Source organism: Chiloscyllium punctatum, chromosome 36, assembly GCF_047496795.1.
Source record: "Chiloscyllium punctatum isolate Juve2018m chromosome 36, sChiPun1.3, whole genome shotgun sequence".
NCBI lineage: Eukaryota > Metazoa > Chordata > Chondrichthyes > Orectolobiformes > Hemiscylliidae > Chiloscyllium > Chiloscyllium punctatum.
Genome location: NC_092774.1, coordinates 24,284,056 through 24,302,754, shown reverse-complemented (window position 1 = coordinate 24,302,754; position 18,699 = coordinate 24,284,056). Strand labels below are relative to the sequence as shown.

The 18,699-nt window shown below is 47.5% G+C and overlaps 1 protein-coding gene across 1 annotated transcript; it reads left to right on the top strand.

The window, feature by feature from the left end:
* Window positions 1-561: 561 nt before the first annotated feature.
* Window positions 562-18,699, top strand: LOC140460040 (uncharacterized). The gene is made up of 5 exons (XM_072554447.1): window positions 562-626; window positions 3,431-4,710; window positions 4,897-4,912; window positions 11,181-11,945; window positions 17,430-18,699. Exons 2-5 carry the CDS (start codon window positions 3,839-3,841, stop codon window positions 18,531-18,533), a joined length of 2,757 nt encoding a protein of 918 aa, XP_072410548.1. The 5' UTR covers window positions 562-626; window positions 3,431-3,838; the 3' UTR covers window positions 18,534-18,699.

Genomic DNA, 18,699 nt, shown 5'->3' with positions numbered 1-18,699 from the left:
TTGGAATCTGCAAACTAAAGAAAATCAACGTTAAGAAGGGTCAGATGGAGAGCATTGATTCGGTGCTTATTTGAGAACAGATAAAGAGTGATTATACTGACACTGAATTGGAACTAGAGTTTAGAGTTAAACACCTGCAGTGTTGCACTCAATGCATAAATCTAAAATCGCTGAAAGATTTGCCCCTGACGTGTACTTCATTAACACATGAATAGGACAATTAAGAAGGCATATGGGATACTGGATTTCATGACATTAATGGCGCCGTCATTTCCCACGATCCCATGCGATCGAGAAACCTCTCTATGGGGCCCTGGCAGTGCGCATGCGTGCGGTAAGTGTGTGCGAAACGGCGCCGGCGGCTGAAGGAACAAGAACAGAAATCGCTGGAAAAGCTGAGCAGGTCCGGCAGCGCCTGTCGAGAGAAATCGAGGAGGTGTTTCGGGTCCAGTGATCCTTCTTCAGAACAGGGTGAGACAGGGTAGGATTGGAAACCGCGGGAGGAGGGAGACTGGGGAGTTTATAAACTCCTAGGGGGAGGCCTAAGGCCGTGAATAAAACCTCCCCAGACCCACTTCACCACCGGAGGAGCTCTCGTGTTGCCCGGGCAACAGGGCGCCATCATTGTAAGGATAAGGCGCATTTTGACTTGGGGCGGGGAGCGCGGGCGGCCATCTTGGTGAGGGCACCATCAGCCGTCATTTCCGGGAGAGAAATGACAGTTGGTGTCATTCAACTAGAATTTCCTCATTTCACTCTGAGAGACCTGTCCCTGAGGTTGGTCTGTGTGGCCTTCAGACAGGAAAAGGGAGTGGGAGGGAGGGAGAGAGATCTAGAATGACACGAAGGCGGACTCTGAATTTGAGGTGAATGAATCTGATCATTCATGGCGCTGGGTACTTCCAAGATCGCAGTGACCAGGAGAGCATTGATGTGTTGATGTTATTTTCAGTTTGTAGACTGGAGAAAAGAGAACGCCAGGAGCGGAGGAAAGACATGATGAAGATAGATTGGAAATTCAATACAGGAGGAGGGTTAACTTGAGCCAGCACCGGCCCATATCCCTCCGAACTCTTCCTATTCATATACCCATCCAGATGCCTTTTAAATGTTGGAATTACACTAGCCTCCTCCACGTCCTCCAGCAGCTCATTCCATACACCTACCACTCTCTGCATGCCCCTTAGGTCTCCTTTAAATCTTTTCCCTCTCATCCTAAACCTATGTTCTGTAGTTATCGACTCCCCCACCCCAGAGAGAAGACTTTGTCTATTTATTCTATCCGTGCACCTCATCATTTTATAAACCTTTATAAAGTCACCCCTTAGTGTTCGACTCTCCACGGAAAACTGCCAGACTGTTAACTTCTCCCTATAGCTCAAATCCCTCAACCCTGGCATCATCCTTGTAAATCTTTTCTGAACCCTTTCAAGGTTCATACATCCTTCTGATAGGAAGGAGACCAGAATTGCATGCAATATTCCAAAATTGACCCAACAAATGTCATGTACAGCCGCAAACAATACCTCCCAACTCCTGTACTCAGTACTCTGACCGATAAAGGAAAGCATACCAAACACCTTCTTTACTATCCTATCTATCTGCAACTCTACTTTCAAGGAGCTATGAACCTGCACTCCAAGGTCACTTTGTTCAGCAACACTCCGTAGGACCTTACCATTAAATAGTTCTGCTAAGATCAGCCCAAGGTTTGCCAATTGCATGACCTCGGACCATAGTTTGGGGTGTGGGTTACCAGCACCGGGATTTGTAAACTTTTAATCCCATCAATTGCCCCAACACCATTTCCCCACAACTACTCATTTCCTTCAGTTCTCCTCTCAGTGGACCATGTGTTCCCCAACATTTTGGGGATGTTACCTGTGTCCTCCTTTGTGATGATAGAAGCAACATATGTGGTTAATTGGTCTGCCATCTCTTTGTTCCACATGAGAACTTTGCCTGTTCTAGTTGTTATTGTTTTCTCTAATTTTTTTTATCTTCACATACCCATTGTCCCCTTTTGATCAATCCTTTTGTTGAAACCTGAACTGCTCGCAGTCTTCAGATCTGGTACTTTATTTTTAGCCAATTTGTACGCCACTTCTTTGGATCTCGTCCTATCCATCATGTCCCTTGTTAGCCGTGGCTGTGCCACCTTCTGTGTTTTATTTTTTCAGACAGGAATGGACAACTGTTGCAGTTCCTCCAGGTGCTCTTTAAATGTTTGTCATTTCTTTCAATCGTGTTACCTCATTTATTGTGACCTGTTTGTGCCTCTGCCATTGTAATTTCCTTGCTTTAGATATAAGTCCCCAGTCTCAGAATCACCTCTGTTCCTCTCCATTTTAATGGAAAGTTCTCTCACTTGGTTCTTCACTCTTCTGCAAGAGACCTCTTACAGCTACGATTCCAATTATTCCCTTCTCACGAAGAAATTAATATTTTGGAATTAAATTGCCATTGTTCAGCAGAACTATAGCCACCTATGGAATGTTGTGTGCTGTTCTGGTCTCAGTCCTATCAGAAGGATGTTGTGAAACTTGAAAGGGTTCAGAAAGAATTTACAAGGATGTTGCCAGGGTTGGAGGGTTTGAGTGATAGGGAGAGGCCAAGCGGACTGGGGCTGTTTCCCCCTTCTGCGCTGGAGGCTGAAGTTGATAAAATCATGAGAGGCATGGATAGGGTAAATAGTCAAGGTCTTTTCCTTGAGATGGGATACTCCAGAATGTAAGGGTAATAGGTTAAGGGTGGGGTGGGGAAGGGAAGGTTTAAAAGGGACATAAGGGGCAACCTTTTCATTCAGAGGGTGGTGTGTGTAAGGAACAAGCTGCTACAGGAAGTGGTGGGGGCTGGTACAATCACAACATTTAAAAGGCATCTGGATGGGTATATGAATAGGAAGGGGTTATAGGAGTATAGGCCAAGTGCTGGCAAATAGGCCTAGATTGATTCTGGATATCTGGTCGGCATGTTCACTTTCTCTCTGGTGTCGGTGTCAATACCTTGATGTCTCGTTTTCTCCCCCTTCCTGGGGACGTTAACCATTTCATGTCTCATTGTTCGTCAAGAAGCTGCATTGCAGGTTCACCCTGAATTGACGGTTTTTGCTTCCCAAAATCAGATCTTCTCACTCTCAGCAGTATTCCAGTGTTGGGAAAGAAACTAACTTTCAGGTGGAGCTATCCAAAATTCAGAGAGATGTCAGTCTTGACATTTTTGCTTTTCTGCCCCTGTAAGATCCTGAATCAGCACCTTCAGGAGAATTAGAGTGGAGTGAGAACAGAGGGGGAGTGAGAGTGAGAGTGGGATGATGCTTTCAATTTTGTGGAATAACAAAAGAAAAGAACGTTCTGCAGAAAGTAGAGTTGCTTGTTCTGAATTTCTACCCTGGACTGACAGTGATGACTTTTGTAATTTTTTTTTCCAGAGTATTTGAAGATCTGAAGACAGAAGTTTCAAAATCAACAGATGAAGGGCTTATGCTTGAATCATCGACTCTCCTGCTCTTTGGATGCTGCCTGACCTGCTGTGCTTTTCCAGCACTGCACTTTTCAACACTGAGTGTCCAGTGTCTGCAGTCCTCACTTTGATGTCAATGTCTGACAGTCACTCAATCCATTGGGAACACAACAATTTTCGACTGTGATTCTGTGAGAAGGAGCAAAGCTTTTTGGTTCCTGCTTCTATATGTTTTCAGAATCAGTGGGACTGGATGAGAGACCGTATGGTTGCAGTGCACTGAGTGTGGAGCCAGAAATAGTTGTATGACCTGGAAAGAGGAATCCAAGGCAGGGAGGGGCTCTACACATGTTTGTGCGCAGCTGAAGTTTTGGCCATGGAGAAACCTGAGGGATCCTGCCCCGTAGAGAAACCATGTCAGTGTGGTGACTGTGGGAAAAGTTTCCATTTCCCATCTGCCCTGGAGACTCATCGGCGCACTCACACCAGGGAGAGGCCGTTCCCCTGCACAGAGTGCGGTAAGGCCTTCAGCAATTCCTCTGACCTGCTGAAGCACCAACGGGTCCACACAGGGGAGAGACCCTTCAGCTGTCCCAAATGCGGGAAGGGCTTCACCCAGGCCTCCAGTCTGCTGACCCACCAGCAGGTCCACACCGGGGAAAGGCCGTTCCTTTGCACCGAATGCAGGAAGGCCTTCAGCAATTCCTCAGCCCTGCTGAGGCATCAGCGGATCCACACGGGGGAGAGGCCCTTCAGCTGCCCTGAGTGTGGGAAGGTGTTTAGCAATTCCTCCGCCCTGCTGAGGCACCAGCGGGTCCACACAGGGGAGAGGCTCTTCAGCTGCCCCGGGTGCGGTCAGGCCTTCAGCAATTCCTCCGACAGGCTTAAGCACCAGCGGGTCCACACGGGGCAGAAGCCCTTCAGGTGCCCTGAGTGTGGGAAGGGCTTTACCCACGCCTCCACCTTGCTGACCCACCGGCGGGTCCACACCAGGGAGAAGCCCTTCACCTGCCCCGAGTGCGGGAAAGCCTTCAGCAATTCCTCCGACAGACTGAAGCACCAGCGGGTCCACACAGGGGAGAGACCCTTCAGCTGCCCTGAGTGTGGGAAGGGCTTTACACAGGCCTCCATCCTGCTGACCCACCAGCGGGTCCACACTGGGGAGTGGCCATTCACCTGCTCTCAGTGTGGGAAGGGGTTCACCCGCTCTTCCCACCTGCAGAGGCACCAGCGAGTTCACATGCCATGGCAGGGGGATTGAAGGAGCAATGGCAGAGTCCCATTATTGACTGGACCCCTGGGTTTGAATCCCGTCGTGGCAGATGGCGGAATTGGAATTCGGTCAGAAGTCTGGAGTTCGGAATCTAACGATGAAACCATTTTTGGGGGCGGGGGCATGAGAACCCCCATCTGATTCACTCATGTCCTTTTTAGGAAAGGAAACTGCCGTGTGGGAAAGGGTTCATTCAATCGTCCCATCCTTTACCCGAGCTGGCCTACATGTGACTCCAAACCCACAGCAGTGTGGTTGACTCCCCCACCTGCAGAAATGAACAGGGAGAAACTTACTTGGATACAGGGTCTGGGTTGAAATTGCTGAGTGAGGCAATACTTCCTACGGGTTAAGGCTGTACCAAGGATCCAATTACAAAGGGATAACTTGGTGCTGATTAATAGTAAAGAAAGTTGGGGGTGGGGGGACTGTGTACTCTTTGACCTGGAGCTTTTTTTTTTAAAAAAAGCTACTTTTTCTTCGCCTTTTTGTGGGGGGATCTGAAGCTGTAATAAAATTGGGTCTTGATAAAGGTTACCTGAACTTACCGCTGGGCTCAGACTTTCATTGAAAGCTTTGAGCTCCAAGAGGTTTTTGTTTGAAAGCTGCTCATTTCTTTCAGCTTCCTGCACTAAGTTTCCAATGTCATGTATCAGATGGAGCAGTGAATGAGTAGCTAGTATCGTTAGAAATTGTAAATTTGTCATGAGTGCAGGTCCTGCATCATTTCCTCAGCATTGTAAAGTTTCCTGGCAGCACCGGGAGGTGGGGGCTGCCTTCACTCGAAATGATATGGAGGAGCCAGAGATGGACTGGGTTGGATCAAGTTCAAAAATCACACATCAGGTTATCGTGGTTTATTTGGAACCACTAGCTTTCGGAGCGCTGCTCCTTCATCAGGAAGCTGTGGAGCAGGATCATAAGACAGAATTTATAGCAAAAGATCACAGTACAGTGCAACTGATCGGATATATTGAACAAACCTAGATTGTTGTGAAGTCTTTTGCCTTTTAGAATAGGTTGCAAGGTTTAGTTCATTCATGTGTAAATCCCAGAAAGTCTTTGAAGTCAGATTCTCGAGATGACTTAAGGTTTTATATAAATAGGTTTCATCTCAGTTCAGACAACAATGAAATGTGTGAGGTTCGAGTCTGTCTGTATCCCAATCTTGAATCAGACTGGTTCTATTTCCAAAGTAGGAATTTACAAATATTACATGTATCAACTGCCTGCAGGTTGTGTGCTTTTTGATCAAAATTGAATGTATCTGCAAATGCAAATGCAAATTCACCCCATAGACCTGTGTGTGCATGCATGAGAGAGTGTGTGTGCATGAGAGCGCGTGTGTCTGTTTGCGTAGGTGCTAATGTCTCCTCTGAAACGGTGAGGTGCTTCCATTGTCCTGTCCTGGGAGCAATGCTCTTGCTGGTGCCTCTCTGTCTGACCTGTCCTTTATGTGGCTTTGGTACTGCTGGGTTGTGAAACTGCCCTCAGGGCTTTGGGATAGCTGTGGTACTCTGTCATTGTTAGTGGGTACTTGAGGTGTACAGGTATTCCCTTGTCTGCAAGTGCTGTCTAGTTTCACTTGTCAGCCTGCTTGGTCCCTGCTAAGGCATTCTGGGTGTTTTGGTACAGTTTGGCCAATTTTGCTTTTGTGGGCCTATTGTGGGTTGCCAGGGTGGCAGATCTTTTCCCACATACAATTACCAGGAATACTTGGAATCCTGAGAAGGATTTAAGTGAATCCTCGAGAGATGTTGTATCCCTTGGACTATTCCCAGCAAGTGAATGAACTATCAAGACTCTTGTAAAGATTCGTGGGATCTCTTGCAGGGTTTTAAAGAAAACTAGATTTACAATTTAAGGCCATACATCCCATTCTGCTAAGTTACACCAGTTAATTGGTAATTTTTATTTGTTTAGAAATGTGAAATCTTAATGAAGAGTTCTTTCTCTTCAGAATTAAAGATCATAACAAAACTGGGTGTCATTGTGGGATGTTGAATCTGTAGTATGTGCTTGGTAAAATTTGCATGAACAATATTTCAAAGTGAATTTTATCATGTTAAGTACTAAGACTTTCTGGAGAGGAAAGATTTGCCCTTGTGTGTTTTGCAACACTTAATCAAGGTCAGTTCAATAGAATACACAGACAAGTTGATGCTAAAGTTGAGAGCTATGGCAAAATATCAGAAATAATGCAGGCAGTAGCACGGCAATTTAGGGTTAGAAAGTTAGCTAAAAAAATTATTTAAAAAGGGTGGAAAGTTTTGTCAGCTTTTCTTAAAAATAGTTAACAAAATAAGTGTTGGTTCTGCAGAAAATGAGTCTGGGGATTTAGTAACGGAGGATAAAGAGATGGCAGATGTATTGAAAAGAGTTTGAATCTGACTTCACTTGAGAGGATACAAGTAACACCCTAGAACTAGCTGTAAATCAGGAATTCAAAGGGAGGGAGGAACTGAAGAAAATTACAATCACCAGGGAACGAGGACTGAGTAAACTGTTGGAACTCCGAGCTGATAAGTCCCGGGTATTTGAAGGAATTCATCCTAGACTCTTAAAGAGAAATTAGGGCGTGAAATAAGACCATAAGACACAGGAGTGGAAGTAAGGCCATTCGGCCTATCGAGTCTACTCCGCCATTCAATCATGGCTAATAGGCATTTCAACTCCACTTCCCCGCGTTCTCCCCGTAATAGTTAATGTATTGGTTTTAATTTTCCAAACCTCATTCGTTTCAGGGGTGGTTTTTTTTTTAAGATTGGACAAATCCTTTCTTCAAAAAGGGTGACCATTTAACTTAACATATGTAATGGGGAAAATGTTCAAAGCTATTATCAAAGATATTATGACAGAGCACTTGTATAAGTTCAAGGTAATCAGGCAGCGTGAATGTGTTTTTGTCAATGGGAAATAATGTTGGAATAATTTTTTGAAGAACGGCCTGTCCGCACTGCGACTGAGCTGATGAATCTCCAGTGCCCCCAGGGAATGGAATCCCTTCCCTCAGTCCCCACATTTCCCCAAATTCTCCGCAGTTCTGGTGTCCTTTTGGTTCTGTGTTTCCGATGAACAATTGAAACTGTGATCACACTCCGGAAATGTATACAGTCACTCCCTCCTGCGAATAGTGTAATGTTTCTTCAGTCTGTGTGACTGGTTAAAGCGCTGCCCAAAGTCAGCTCAAGGGGAGAAGACATACAAAAGTTGAGCAGCGAGACAAAATGCAAAACCAACGAAATGTCGAACCACGGAGAAAAAATATTGTGGCTCGACCTCTTTTTTTTCCTATTGGCATTTGGACACTTCAAATCTGTTAGCAACACCAGCATCCCGATAGAGTGTACAGCGCATGCTCGCCGGGTGTCAGCAAAAGACTGGGCATGCTCATCGTAGTCCGCACAAAAAGGCGCACGATCTTCTTTTGATTGACCAATAGGGAGTACTGGAGGACCGGAAGGAGTCTAGTCCTCCTGCCAATCAGAGACATCCCATTGTCTGAATGCGGAAGTTGGACCATGAGTTTCTGAAGATGCTGCTGCTCCTGTTTCTCTGAATGAAGATTGAGCTTCACCCCAGACTGCAATCTCCTTCCTCTGTCCAACATCTGTGAGTACTGCACTCTCTTTTCTCACCACCTTTTCCATTTTTTTTCATTCTGGGGTTCAGTTGTTGACTTGCAGCAACTGAAAGGAAAGGGAGTGAATCGGGGTGGGGACAGACTCTGGAAACGTTGCTCCACGTCTGTGTCGCAATTGGCAAAATAGACAGGCAGGAGGCTGGAAGAACAGAAGAAGCCAGGTAGCATCAGGAGGTGGAGAAGTCGACGTTTCAGGTGTAACCCTTCTTCAGGATTGGGGATGGGTGCAGATAAAGGGTGTCCTGGGGGCAGGGTGGTGAAGTGGGGACAGGTGAAAGGTCTGACCTGGTTGGTGAATGGGAGAAATAAATCTGGTTCGTGACAAGGAGGAGTGGAAATGAGGGGGAGGGGCTGAGAAGGGAGTCGTGGGAGGGGGGGAGGGGGAAGGAAGAGATGGGAAGTGAGGTTATTTGAGACTGGAGAACTTAATGTTGAGTCCGCTGGGCTATAGGCTGCCCAGGCGGAAGTGGAGTCGCAGGTAGATAGGATAGTGAAGAATGTGTTTGCTATGCTTTCCTTCATTGGTCAGAGCATTGTGTACAGGCATTGGGAGATCATGTTGTGGCTGTAACTTGGTAAGGCGACTTTTGGAATAGTGCGTCCAGTTCTGGTCTCCCTGCTTTCGGAAAGAACTTGTGAGACTTTGAGAGGGGTCGGAAAAGATTTGCGAGGATGTTGCTAGACTTGGAGGGTTTGACCTACAGGGAAAGGCTGAGTAGATCCAGGATATTTTTCCTGGAGCATCGGAGGCTGAGGGGCAGCCTTATAGAGGTTTATAACTGGCATGGATAGGGTGAATATCCAAGGTCTTTTCCCCAAGGCAGGAGTGTCCAAAACTATAGGGCATATGTTTAGGTGAGAGGGGAATGATTTAAAAGGGCCCTGAGCGGCAACCTTTTCACACAGAGGGTTGTGGATGTATGGAATGAGCTGCCAGAGGAAGTGGTGGGGCTGGTACAATTGTATTTAAAATGCATCTGGCGGAGTACATGAATAGGAATGGTTTAGAACCATAAGAGCCACATGCTGGCAAATGGGACTAGATGAATTTCGGATATCTGTTTGGCACAGACGAGTTTGACCAAAGGGTCTGTTTCCGTGCTGTATGACTAATTGTCTTCGGTGAAAGCAGAAGTGTGGTTGTGAAGACTGGAGGCTGGGAGCAGAAGAAGTTACAATGAAATATTTGATTTATGAGAGAGCAACTGAGTGAGTGTGGACATTTGGGATTTTGGTGGAAGGTGGGAATTCATTGCACTTTGGGGATCAAGCCCTCCCTATCCAGTCATTTCAGCTGGTGGATGAGACTTGGCAGTTCATGCAGGCAGTCAATCCAGATAATATTTTATAAATTCCTGCTTTGGAAATAGAAACAGTCTGAGTCAAGACTGAGATACAGGCAAACTCTGACCTCATACCTTTAATGCATTGTCTGAGCTGAGATGCCACCTTTTGTTGTAAAGCCTTATGTTATCTTGAGAGGGTGCCTTACAGGAAGTTCTGGGATTTACATATTAATGATACCTGCAATCCATTCTAAAAGATGAAAGACTGAACAATCCAGATTTGTTCAATATATCATTTCAGTGGCAGGCCACAAATGTCTTTCCATAAATTCTGTGCCTTATGGCCTTATTCTCCACAACCACCTGATGAAGGAGCAGTGCTCCGAACGATTGTTCTTCCAAATAAACCTGTTGGACTATAACCCGCGATTTTTAACTGTGCCCATGTTAGGGTGGATTGATCGTGCTAAATTATGCATAGTGCCCAGGGATGTGCAGGTGAGGGTGGATTGGCCGTGTTATAGTACCCATCGTGCCCAAGTAGGTGCAGGTTTGTGTGGGTTAGGCGTGCTTACTTACACATCGTGTTCAGGGATGTGCAAGGTAGGGTGGATTGGCCAAGGGATATGGGCCAAGTGCTGGCAAATCGGACTAAATTGATTTACAATATCTGGTCAGCATAGACGATTTGGACAAAAAGGTCTGTTACTGTGCGGTATATCTTAATGACTCTGGCTTTCTACTAACGTTTGCCACGTCTCTTCTGTTCAGTTTCTCTCTGGTGTCTGTGTTAATACCTTGATGTGTCTGGTTATTCCTCAAGATGCATTCCCGATTCATCCTGAATTGACACATTTTGTTTTGCTTCCCAAAATCAGACCTGCTCACTCTCAGCAGTATCCCAATGTTGTGAAAGATGTTAACTTTCAGATGGAGTTATCCAATATATAAGTCTTGACGTTTTTGCTGTTCTGATCTTGAATCAGCACCTTCAGGAGAATTACTTAGAGCAGAGTGAGAACGGGGAGGGGGAGGGGAGAGAGAGAGAGAGAGAAACAAAGAGAGGAGGATGTTGCTTTCAATTTTGTGGAATAACAAAAGAAAAAAATGCTCCACAGAAAGTAGAATAGCTTGTTCTGAATTTCTACCCTGCACCGACAGTGTTGACTTTTGTAATTTCTTTTTCCAGAGTATTTGAAGATTCGAAGACAGAAGTTTCAAAATGAACAGATGAAGGCCTTATGCCCAAAATGTTGACTCTCCTGCTCCTTGGATGCTGCCTGACCTGCTGTGCTTTTCCAGCACCGCACTTTTCAACACTGACTCTCCCGCGTCTGCGGTCCTCACTTTCACGTCAATATCTGACAGTCACTCAATCGATTGGGACAGCCACGATTTTTGATTACAATTCTGTGAGAAGGAGCAAAGCTTTTTGGTTCCTATTTCAGTACATTTTCATGATCAGTGGGACTGGATGAGAGACCCTACTGTTGCTGCGCACTGAGTGTGGAGCCTGAAACTGTTATACGGCCTGGAAAGAGGAATTCACACCGGGGAGGGGCAGGACACGCATTTGCTTGTGGCTGAAGCTTTGGACATGGAGAAACCGTGGAAGTGTGGTAACTGTGGGAAAGGCTTCCGTACTCCATCTGACCTGGAGATTCATCGGCGCATCCACACTGGGCAGAGGCCGTTCTCCTGTCCCAAGTGCGGGAAGGGCTTTACCCAGGTCTCTGCCCTGCTTAGGCACCAGCGGATCCACACGGGGGAGAGGCCTTTCAGCTGCCCCGAGTGTGGGAAGGCCTTCAGCGATTCATCCTCCCTACTGACCCACCGGCGTGTCCATACGGGAGAGAGGCCCTTAAGTTGTCCCGAGTGCGGGAAGGCCTTCAGCAATTCCTCCACCCTGCTGAGGCACCAGCGGGTCCACACGGGTGAGACCCCCTTCAGCTGCCCCGAGTGTGGGAAGGCCTTCAGCCGTTCCTCCAATTTGCTGACCCACCAGCAGATCCACACAGGGGAGAGGCCCTTCAGCTGTCCTGATTGCGGGAAGGCCTTCAGCTATTCCTATTCCCTGCTGAGGCACCAGCGGGTCCACACGGGGGAGAGGCCCTTCAGCTGCCCCGAGTGCGGGAAGGCCTTCAGCGATTCCTCTTCCCTGCTGACTCACCGGCGAGTCCATACGGGGGAGAGGCCCTTCAGCTGCCCTGAGTGTGGGAAGGCTTTCACCCGCTCCTCCCACCTCCGGTGCCACCAGCGATTTCACGTGCCATCGCAGGGGGACTGAGAAAGCGACTGCCGAGTGCCGTTATCAACTGGACTCTCAACCCAGTTCTGGGATCTGTTGGGTTTGAATACCACCGCGGCAGATGGCGTAATTGGAATACGGTCAGAATCTAAAGATGAAACCATTTTCTGTTGGTGGAGGGGAGAGAAAACCCCAATCTGATTCACTCACGCCCGTTTTAGGGAAGGAAACTGCCATTGTGGGGAAGGATTCACTCAGTAGTCCCAGCTGCATCCTTTACCCGGTGTGGCCTACTCGTGACTCCAGACTCACAGCAGTCTGTTTCACTTCCCACTCCTTCCCCCCCCCCCCCCCCCCCCCCCCCTGTTCCCAACCCCACGCGTTAAGGCTATACCAAGGATCCAATTACAAAGGGACAACTCTTTGCTGACCGATAGTAAAGAAAATGAGGTTGGGTGGGGGGAGGGGGAGTGTGTGCGCTTTGACCTTGAGCTGTTTAAAAAGCAGCTACTTTCTCTACATCTTTTTGCTGGGGGGGATCTGAAGCTGTAACAAAGTTGGGTCACAATAAAGATTACCTGAACTTACTGCTGGGCTCAGACTCTCATTGAAAGCTTTGAGCTCCAGATGGTTTTTTGTTTTAAAGCTGCTCATTTCTTCTGCACTAAGTTTCTAATGTCGTGTATCAGATGGAGCAGTGAATGAGTAGCTAGTATCATTAGAAATTGTAAATTTTTAAGGAGTACAGGTACTGCATCGTTTCATTAACATTGTAAAGGTTACTGGCAGCACTGGGAGGTGTGGGCTGTGTTCGCTCGAAACTCTTATCTTTAAAATTGAGAATAGCTAAAATGATATATTCAGAAACATCATTGAAGTCTAAACGCATTTCAATTTTTTAAAAGAGCTGCTGAAATCTTTCTGAAAATTGCACTGGAATATGTGCAGTTAGGCCACAGCTCAGGACAGGCTGTAAGGGGTGAATGACCTATTCCTCATTTTGTGAAATTGGTTTCAACTATGTAGACATAGTCAGAGTTGTAGAGCTGGAAACAAACCCTTCAGTCTATATCTTAAATGAATCTAGTGACCCATTTGCCAGCATTTGGCTTATGTTCATTTGTACCCTTCCTATTCATATCCCCATCCAGCTGCCTTTTAAATGTTGTAATTGTACCAGCCTCCACCACTTCTGCTGGCAGTATATTCCATACACGCACCACCCTCTGCGTGAAAATGTTGCCCCTCAGGTCCCTTTCCTCACTCCCCTTCAACCTATGCCCCTTTCGGACTGGACCTTTGGGAAAGACCTTGGGTATTCACTCTATCCATGCCCCTTACAAGTGTCTATAATTTTAAGGAGGGGAAAATGAGGACTGCGGATGCGAGACATCATTTTCCACACCCCCACCCCACTTTATTCCAGTCCCGTGACTTCAACTCAGTACACTCTCTTCACCTTTTCCATCAACTTTTCAATCTATCAGCTCCACCCACTTCTCCAACCTATCCATCGCCAAACCGTTATTTCCCGATGTCTGGAGGAGGAACACCTCATTCTGCCTTGCGACCCTGCAACCACACAGGACAAATGTGGATTTCAACAGTTTCCTCACCTCCCCCACTTTATTCCAGTCCCAAGCCTCCAGCTTGGCGCTGCCCCTTCTGACCTGTCCATCATATTTTCCTATCTATCTGCACCACGACTCCCTCCGACCTATCATCTTGCCACCCCACCTCTCTCTCTCTCTCTCTCTCTCTCTCTCTCTCTCACACACACTCACTCACACACACACACACACACACACACGCACCTACCTTCATCTACCTATGGCATTCTCAGCTACCTTCTCCCCCAACCTCACCCTCTTCCCATTTATCTCTCAGCACCCCCCGCCCACAAGCCTCGTTCCTGATGAAGGGCTTATGCCCAATATGTCAATTCTCCTGCTCCTTGGTTGCTGCCTGACCTGCTATGGTTTTCCAGCATCACACTCTCGGCATAATTTTAAGGTAACTGGAGGAAGGTTTCGGGGAGATGTCAGCGTAGGTTCTCTACTCAGATAGTGGTGGCTGTGTGAAATGCACTGTCAACAGTGGTTGTAGAGTCAGATACATTAGGGACATGGAATGGACTCTTGGATAGGTACATGAAAGTTAGTACAATAAATGATATGTAGGTCAGTCTGATCTTAGAGTCGGATAAAGGGCCGGTACTGTGCTATATACCTAAGTAGAGTCAAAAATGTTGTTTTATCAGCAGTACAGTCAGATCCGAGCAAACAAGGACATGCAGGTCATACTGCGCTTAGACAGAGTGAGGCATACAGAGTTACAGCTGCACAGGAGGTGCGCAGAGCAACATCAGATTTCATGTTGGAGAGCTCCATTCAGCAGTCTAATAATAGCAGGGAAGAAGCTATTCTTGAACCTGTTGGTACATGTGTTCAAGCTTCTGTATCTTCTGCCTGGCAGAAGATGGTGCAGGAGATCATTCCCGGGATGGGAGGGGTCCTTGAGGTTGGTAGCCTTTCCACGACAACGAGAAGTGTAGACGGATTTCATGGGTGGGAGGTTGGCTTCTGTGATGGACTGTGCTGTGCACACAACCTTCTGTAGTTTCTTCCGGTCCTGGGCAGAGCAGTTGCCGTAGCAGGACGTGATGCACCCAGATTCAATGCTTTCTGTGGTGCATCTGTAAATGTTGGTGAGTGTCATGATGGACATGCTGAATTTCTTGAGCATCTTGAGGAAGAAAAGGTGTTGTTGTGCCTTCTTGACCGTTGCATGGGTAGGTTTAGATATTTCGCCACTCCTTTCTCATTCTTACTCACTCCTTTACTTGATGCAGTCACAGTCAGTTTCATACCTTGTGCTAATCTCTTTTGAAGGTTTTCTTCAGAAGGATAAAATATGAGGGGCAAAGGTAGTGTGCATACATAATATGAAATCTTTAAACTTGAATTCATTTTAAAGAGCAGAACAACGTATTTATGGTAAAAATGGGTAAACTTAACAGGTTTTATGAAGGGTGAGAGGTGCATGTTAAAACAGGACCGAGTCTGCATGGCTTTGACAACAGGAGGTCATGTCTAACAAATCTATTAGGGTTCTTTTGAGCAGGTAATGAGTAAGTTAGACAAAGGGAGAGCCAGTGGACGTGAGCGATTTGAATTTCCAGAAGGCCTTTGACAAGGTGCCGTGCAGGAGGCTGCTAAGTGAGATAAGACTCCCTGGTGTAGGAGCAAGGTACACCTCATTCTTGTAGAGGATTGGCTGACTGGCAGAAGGCAGAGTGTTGGCATAAAGGGGTCTTTGGAGTTCCAAAGGGGTCCATGCTGAGAATGCTTGGACAGGCCAGGAGAATGGTCAGAGAAGGGGCAGATGGAATACAATGTGGTAAAGTCTGAGGCGATACACTTTGGGAAGACCAGAAACAGAGACTGTTTTCAAAATGTGAAACAGAAAGGGATTGTACCATTCATTCGGGGTGGTGTGGAAAGGATCGTATCATTGAGACTTGGGAGGATTATACCCTTGGTAAAAACAATGACTGCAGATGCTGAAAATCAAATACTGGATTAGTGGTGCTGGAAGAGCACAGCAGTTCAGGCAGCATCCAAGGAGCAGCGAAATTGACGTTTTGGGCAAACGCCCCCTCGGTTGGTGACGACTTTGTTTGGACCACGCCCCCTGTGTGTTGGCGCATGTGCAGTGTAGGTCCCGCGGCCGGACAATGACAGTGTTACTGAGGGTGGGAGAGGAATGGCGCCGGCGGCTGAAGGAACAAGAACAGGAGCCGCTGGAAAAGCTGAGCAGGTCCGGCAGCTCGTGTCGGGAGAAATGTGAGGACGGGTTTCGGGTCCCGGTGATCCTCCTTCAGGACAGGACCAGGTTTCAGAAACATCCCGGGGAGGTCGCCAGGCCCGAGCGCCAAGACCTGGCTCCTGCCCCCGGGGAGAGGAGACAGTGAGACAGGGTAGGATTGGGAACCGCGGGAGGAGGGAGACTGGGGAGTTTATAAACTCCTAGGGGGAGGCCTGAGGCCTCCAATAGAAGCCCCACAGGCCCCAGTGTTTACTTCACCGGCGAAGGAGCTCTCGGGTTGCCCGGGCAACCGGCCGCCATCTTTGTGAGGGTCAGGCGCATGTTGTCCTGGGACGGGGTTGTTGGATTGTTGTATAATATTGATCTCCTCTGTACTTTTAATCTTGAAGATTTTTTAAAATGTACACTGGCTTCAATTTATGAATTCTAAGTACAGAAGCAAACTATAAACATCTCCTTACATGGATCCCAACATGTGCATAGGAGCCAAGACTGCCTCAAGATTTACTGAGGTGCTGAATCAATAGCTCTCTCTCTTTTGATTAATGAAGGTGGTGCCCAGCAGACTCCTGCTCACAGCCTGTTCTGTCAGCCTTTATGGGAGAGATACGATAGCAAAACCCGTGTAGCCAAGTAATTTGAAGTCTCACTTTCGTGCTTTAATCCCCTCAAATTCAGCATAACGTCAAGGCTATAGGTGTACCAGACTCCCTAGGACAGCCAGGATGGATAACAAAGAGGAGAGCTGAGGTGTTATCCTCGTCAAGCCTGTAACTTCTGCAAAAAAAGACCATCAAGTTAGTTAAATGCAATGTCCCATTCAGCAATCCCACGCTGACTCTTCCTAATCCACCTTTCTCCATAAAACTACAAATTTTGACCAGAATAACTATTTCTGCTTTTCCACCAAATTTAAACTGGCTGCCCTGTCATTGCTGAGTATATGTTTACAACCTTTCTTAAACAAGGCTACAATGTTTGCAGTTTTTCAGTCACTTCCTCCAATTCCATGGAGGACCGTTGAATTATGGTGAGTGCTCCCACAATTTCTGTCGTCCCTTTCTTCAAGATCCTTGGATACATTTCATCGAATCCCAGTGCCTTGTCAACTTCTAAGTGCCAACAGCTTATCGAAGACTACTTTCATATTAATTTTAAACTTATACAGTGACAAAGTCACCTTGTTGGTTGCCCTGTAAAAATTAGTTAGAGCAGAGTGAGAACAGAGGGGGAGAGAGAGTGGGATGGTGTTTTCAATTTTGTGGAACAAGAAAAGAATATTCTGCAGAAAGTAGAATTGCTTGTTCTGAATTTCTACCCTGCACTGACAGTGATGAATTTTATTATTTCTTTTTGCAGCGTATTTGAAGATCTGAAGACAGAAGTTTCAAAATGAACAGGTGTAAGCGTTACTCGAGAAACATTGACTCTCCTGCTGCTCGGATGCTGCCTGACCTGCTGTGCTTTTCCAGTGCTGCGTTTTTGGACTCTGACTCTCCAGCGACTGCAGTCCTCACTTTGACATCAATGTCTGACAGTCACCCAATCCATCAGGACCGCAACAATTTTCAACTATGATTCTGTGAGAAGGAAACAAGCTTTTTGGTTTTTGTTTGAGTACTTTTTCAGCATTAGTGGGACTTGATGAGAGACCCTACTGTTGCAGTGCACTGAGCGTGGAGCGTGTAACAGCTATACGGCCTGAAAACAGGAATTCACAGCAGGGAGGGGCTGTACATGTGTTTGCATACAGCTGAAGCTTCAGCAATGGAGAAACCATGGAAGTGTGGTAACTGTGGGAAAAGCTTTCGTGCCCCGTCTGTCCCGGAGACTTATCAGCGCAGCCACACCGGGGAGAGGCCGTTCTCCTGTCCAGTGTGTAGGAAGGCCTTCAGCAAATCCTCCGACCTGCTAAAGCACCACCAGGTCCACAGAGGGGAGAGGCCATTCAGCTACCCCGAGTGCGGCAAGGCCTTCATGAATTCCACCGCCCTGCTGACCCACAAGTGGGTCCAGACAAGGGAGAGGCCCTTCAGCTGCTCAGAGTGTGGGAAGGCCTTCAGCAATTCCTCCGACCTACTGAAGCACCAGCGGGTCCACACAGGGGAGAGGCCATTCTCCTGCCCTGACTGCGGGCAGGCCTTCGGTGATTCCTCTGCCCTACTGACCCACCGGCGGGTCCACACGGGGGAAAGGCCCTTCAGCTGTCCTGACTGCGGGAAGGCCTTCAGCAAATCCTCTGACTTGCTGAAGCACCAGCGGGTCCACACGGGGGAGAGGCCGTTCTCCTGCCCAGAGTGTGGGAAGGCCTTCAGCTATTCCTCTGCCCTGCTGGCCCACAGGCGGGTCCACACCGGGGAAAGGCCCTTCAGCTGCCCCGAGTGTGGGAAGGCCTTCAGCAGTTCCTCCTACAGGCTGAACCACCAACGGGTCCACACGGGTGAAAGGCCTTTCAGCTGCTTAGAGTGCGGGAAAGCCTTCAGCAACTCCTCCAACCTGCTGACCCACCGGCGTGTCCACACGGGGGAGAGACCCTTCAGCTGCCCCGAGTGCGGGAAGGCCTTCAACAGTTCCTCCCACCTGCTGACCCATCAGCGGGTCCACACGGGGGAGAGGCCGTTCCCCTGCACAGTGTGCGGGAAGGCCTTCAGCAATTCCTCCAACCTGCTGAACCACCAGCGGGTCCACACGGGCGAGAAGCCCTTCACCTGCTCTCGGTGTGGGAAGGGTTTCACCCGCTCCTTCAACCTGCGGAGCCACCAGCGAGTTCACATGCCATTGCAGGAGGATTGAAGGAGCAATGGGTTGGAGGGGTTGGTAGTGGTGTTGGGTGGGGAGAGTGTGTGCGCTTTGACCTTGAGTGTTTTTTTAAAAAACCCTACTTTTTCTATGCCTTTTTGCTGGGGGGAATCTGAAGCTGTAACAAAGTTAGGTCACAATAAAAGTTACTTGAACTTAA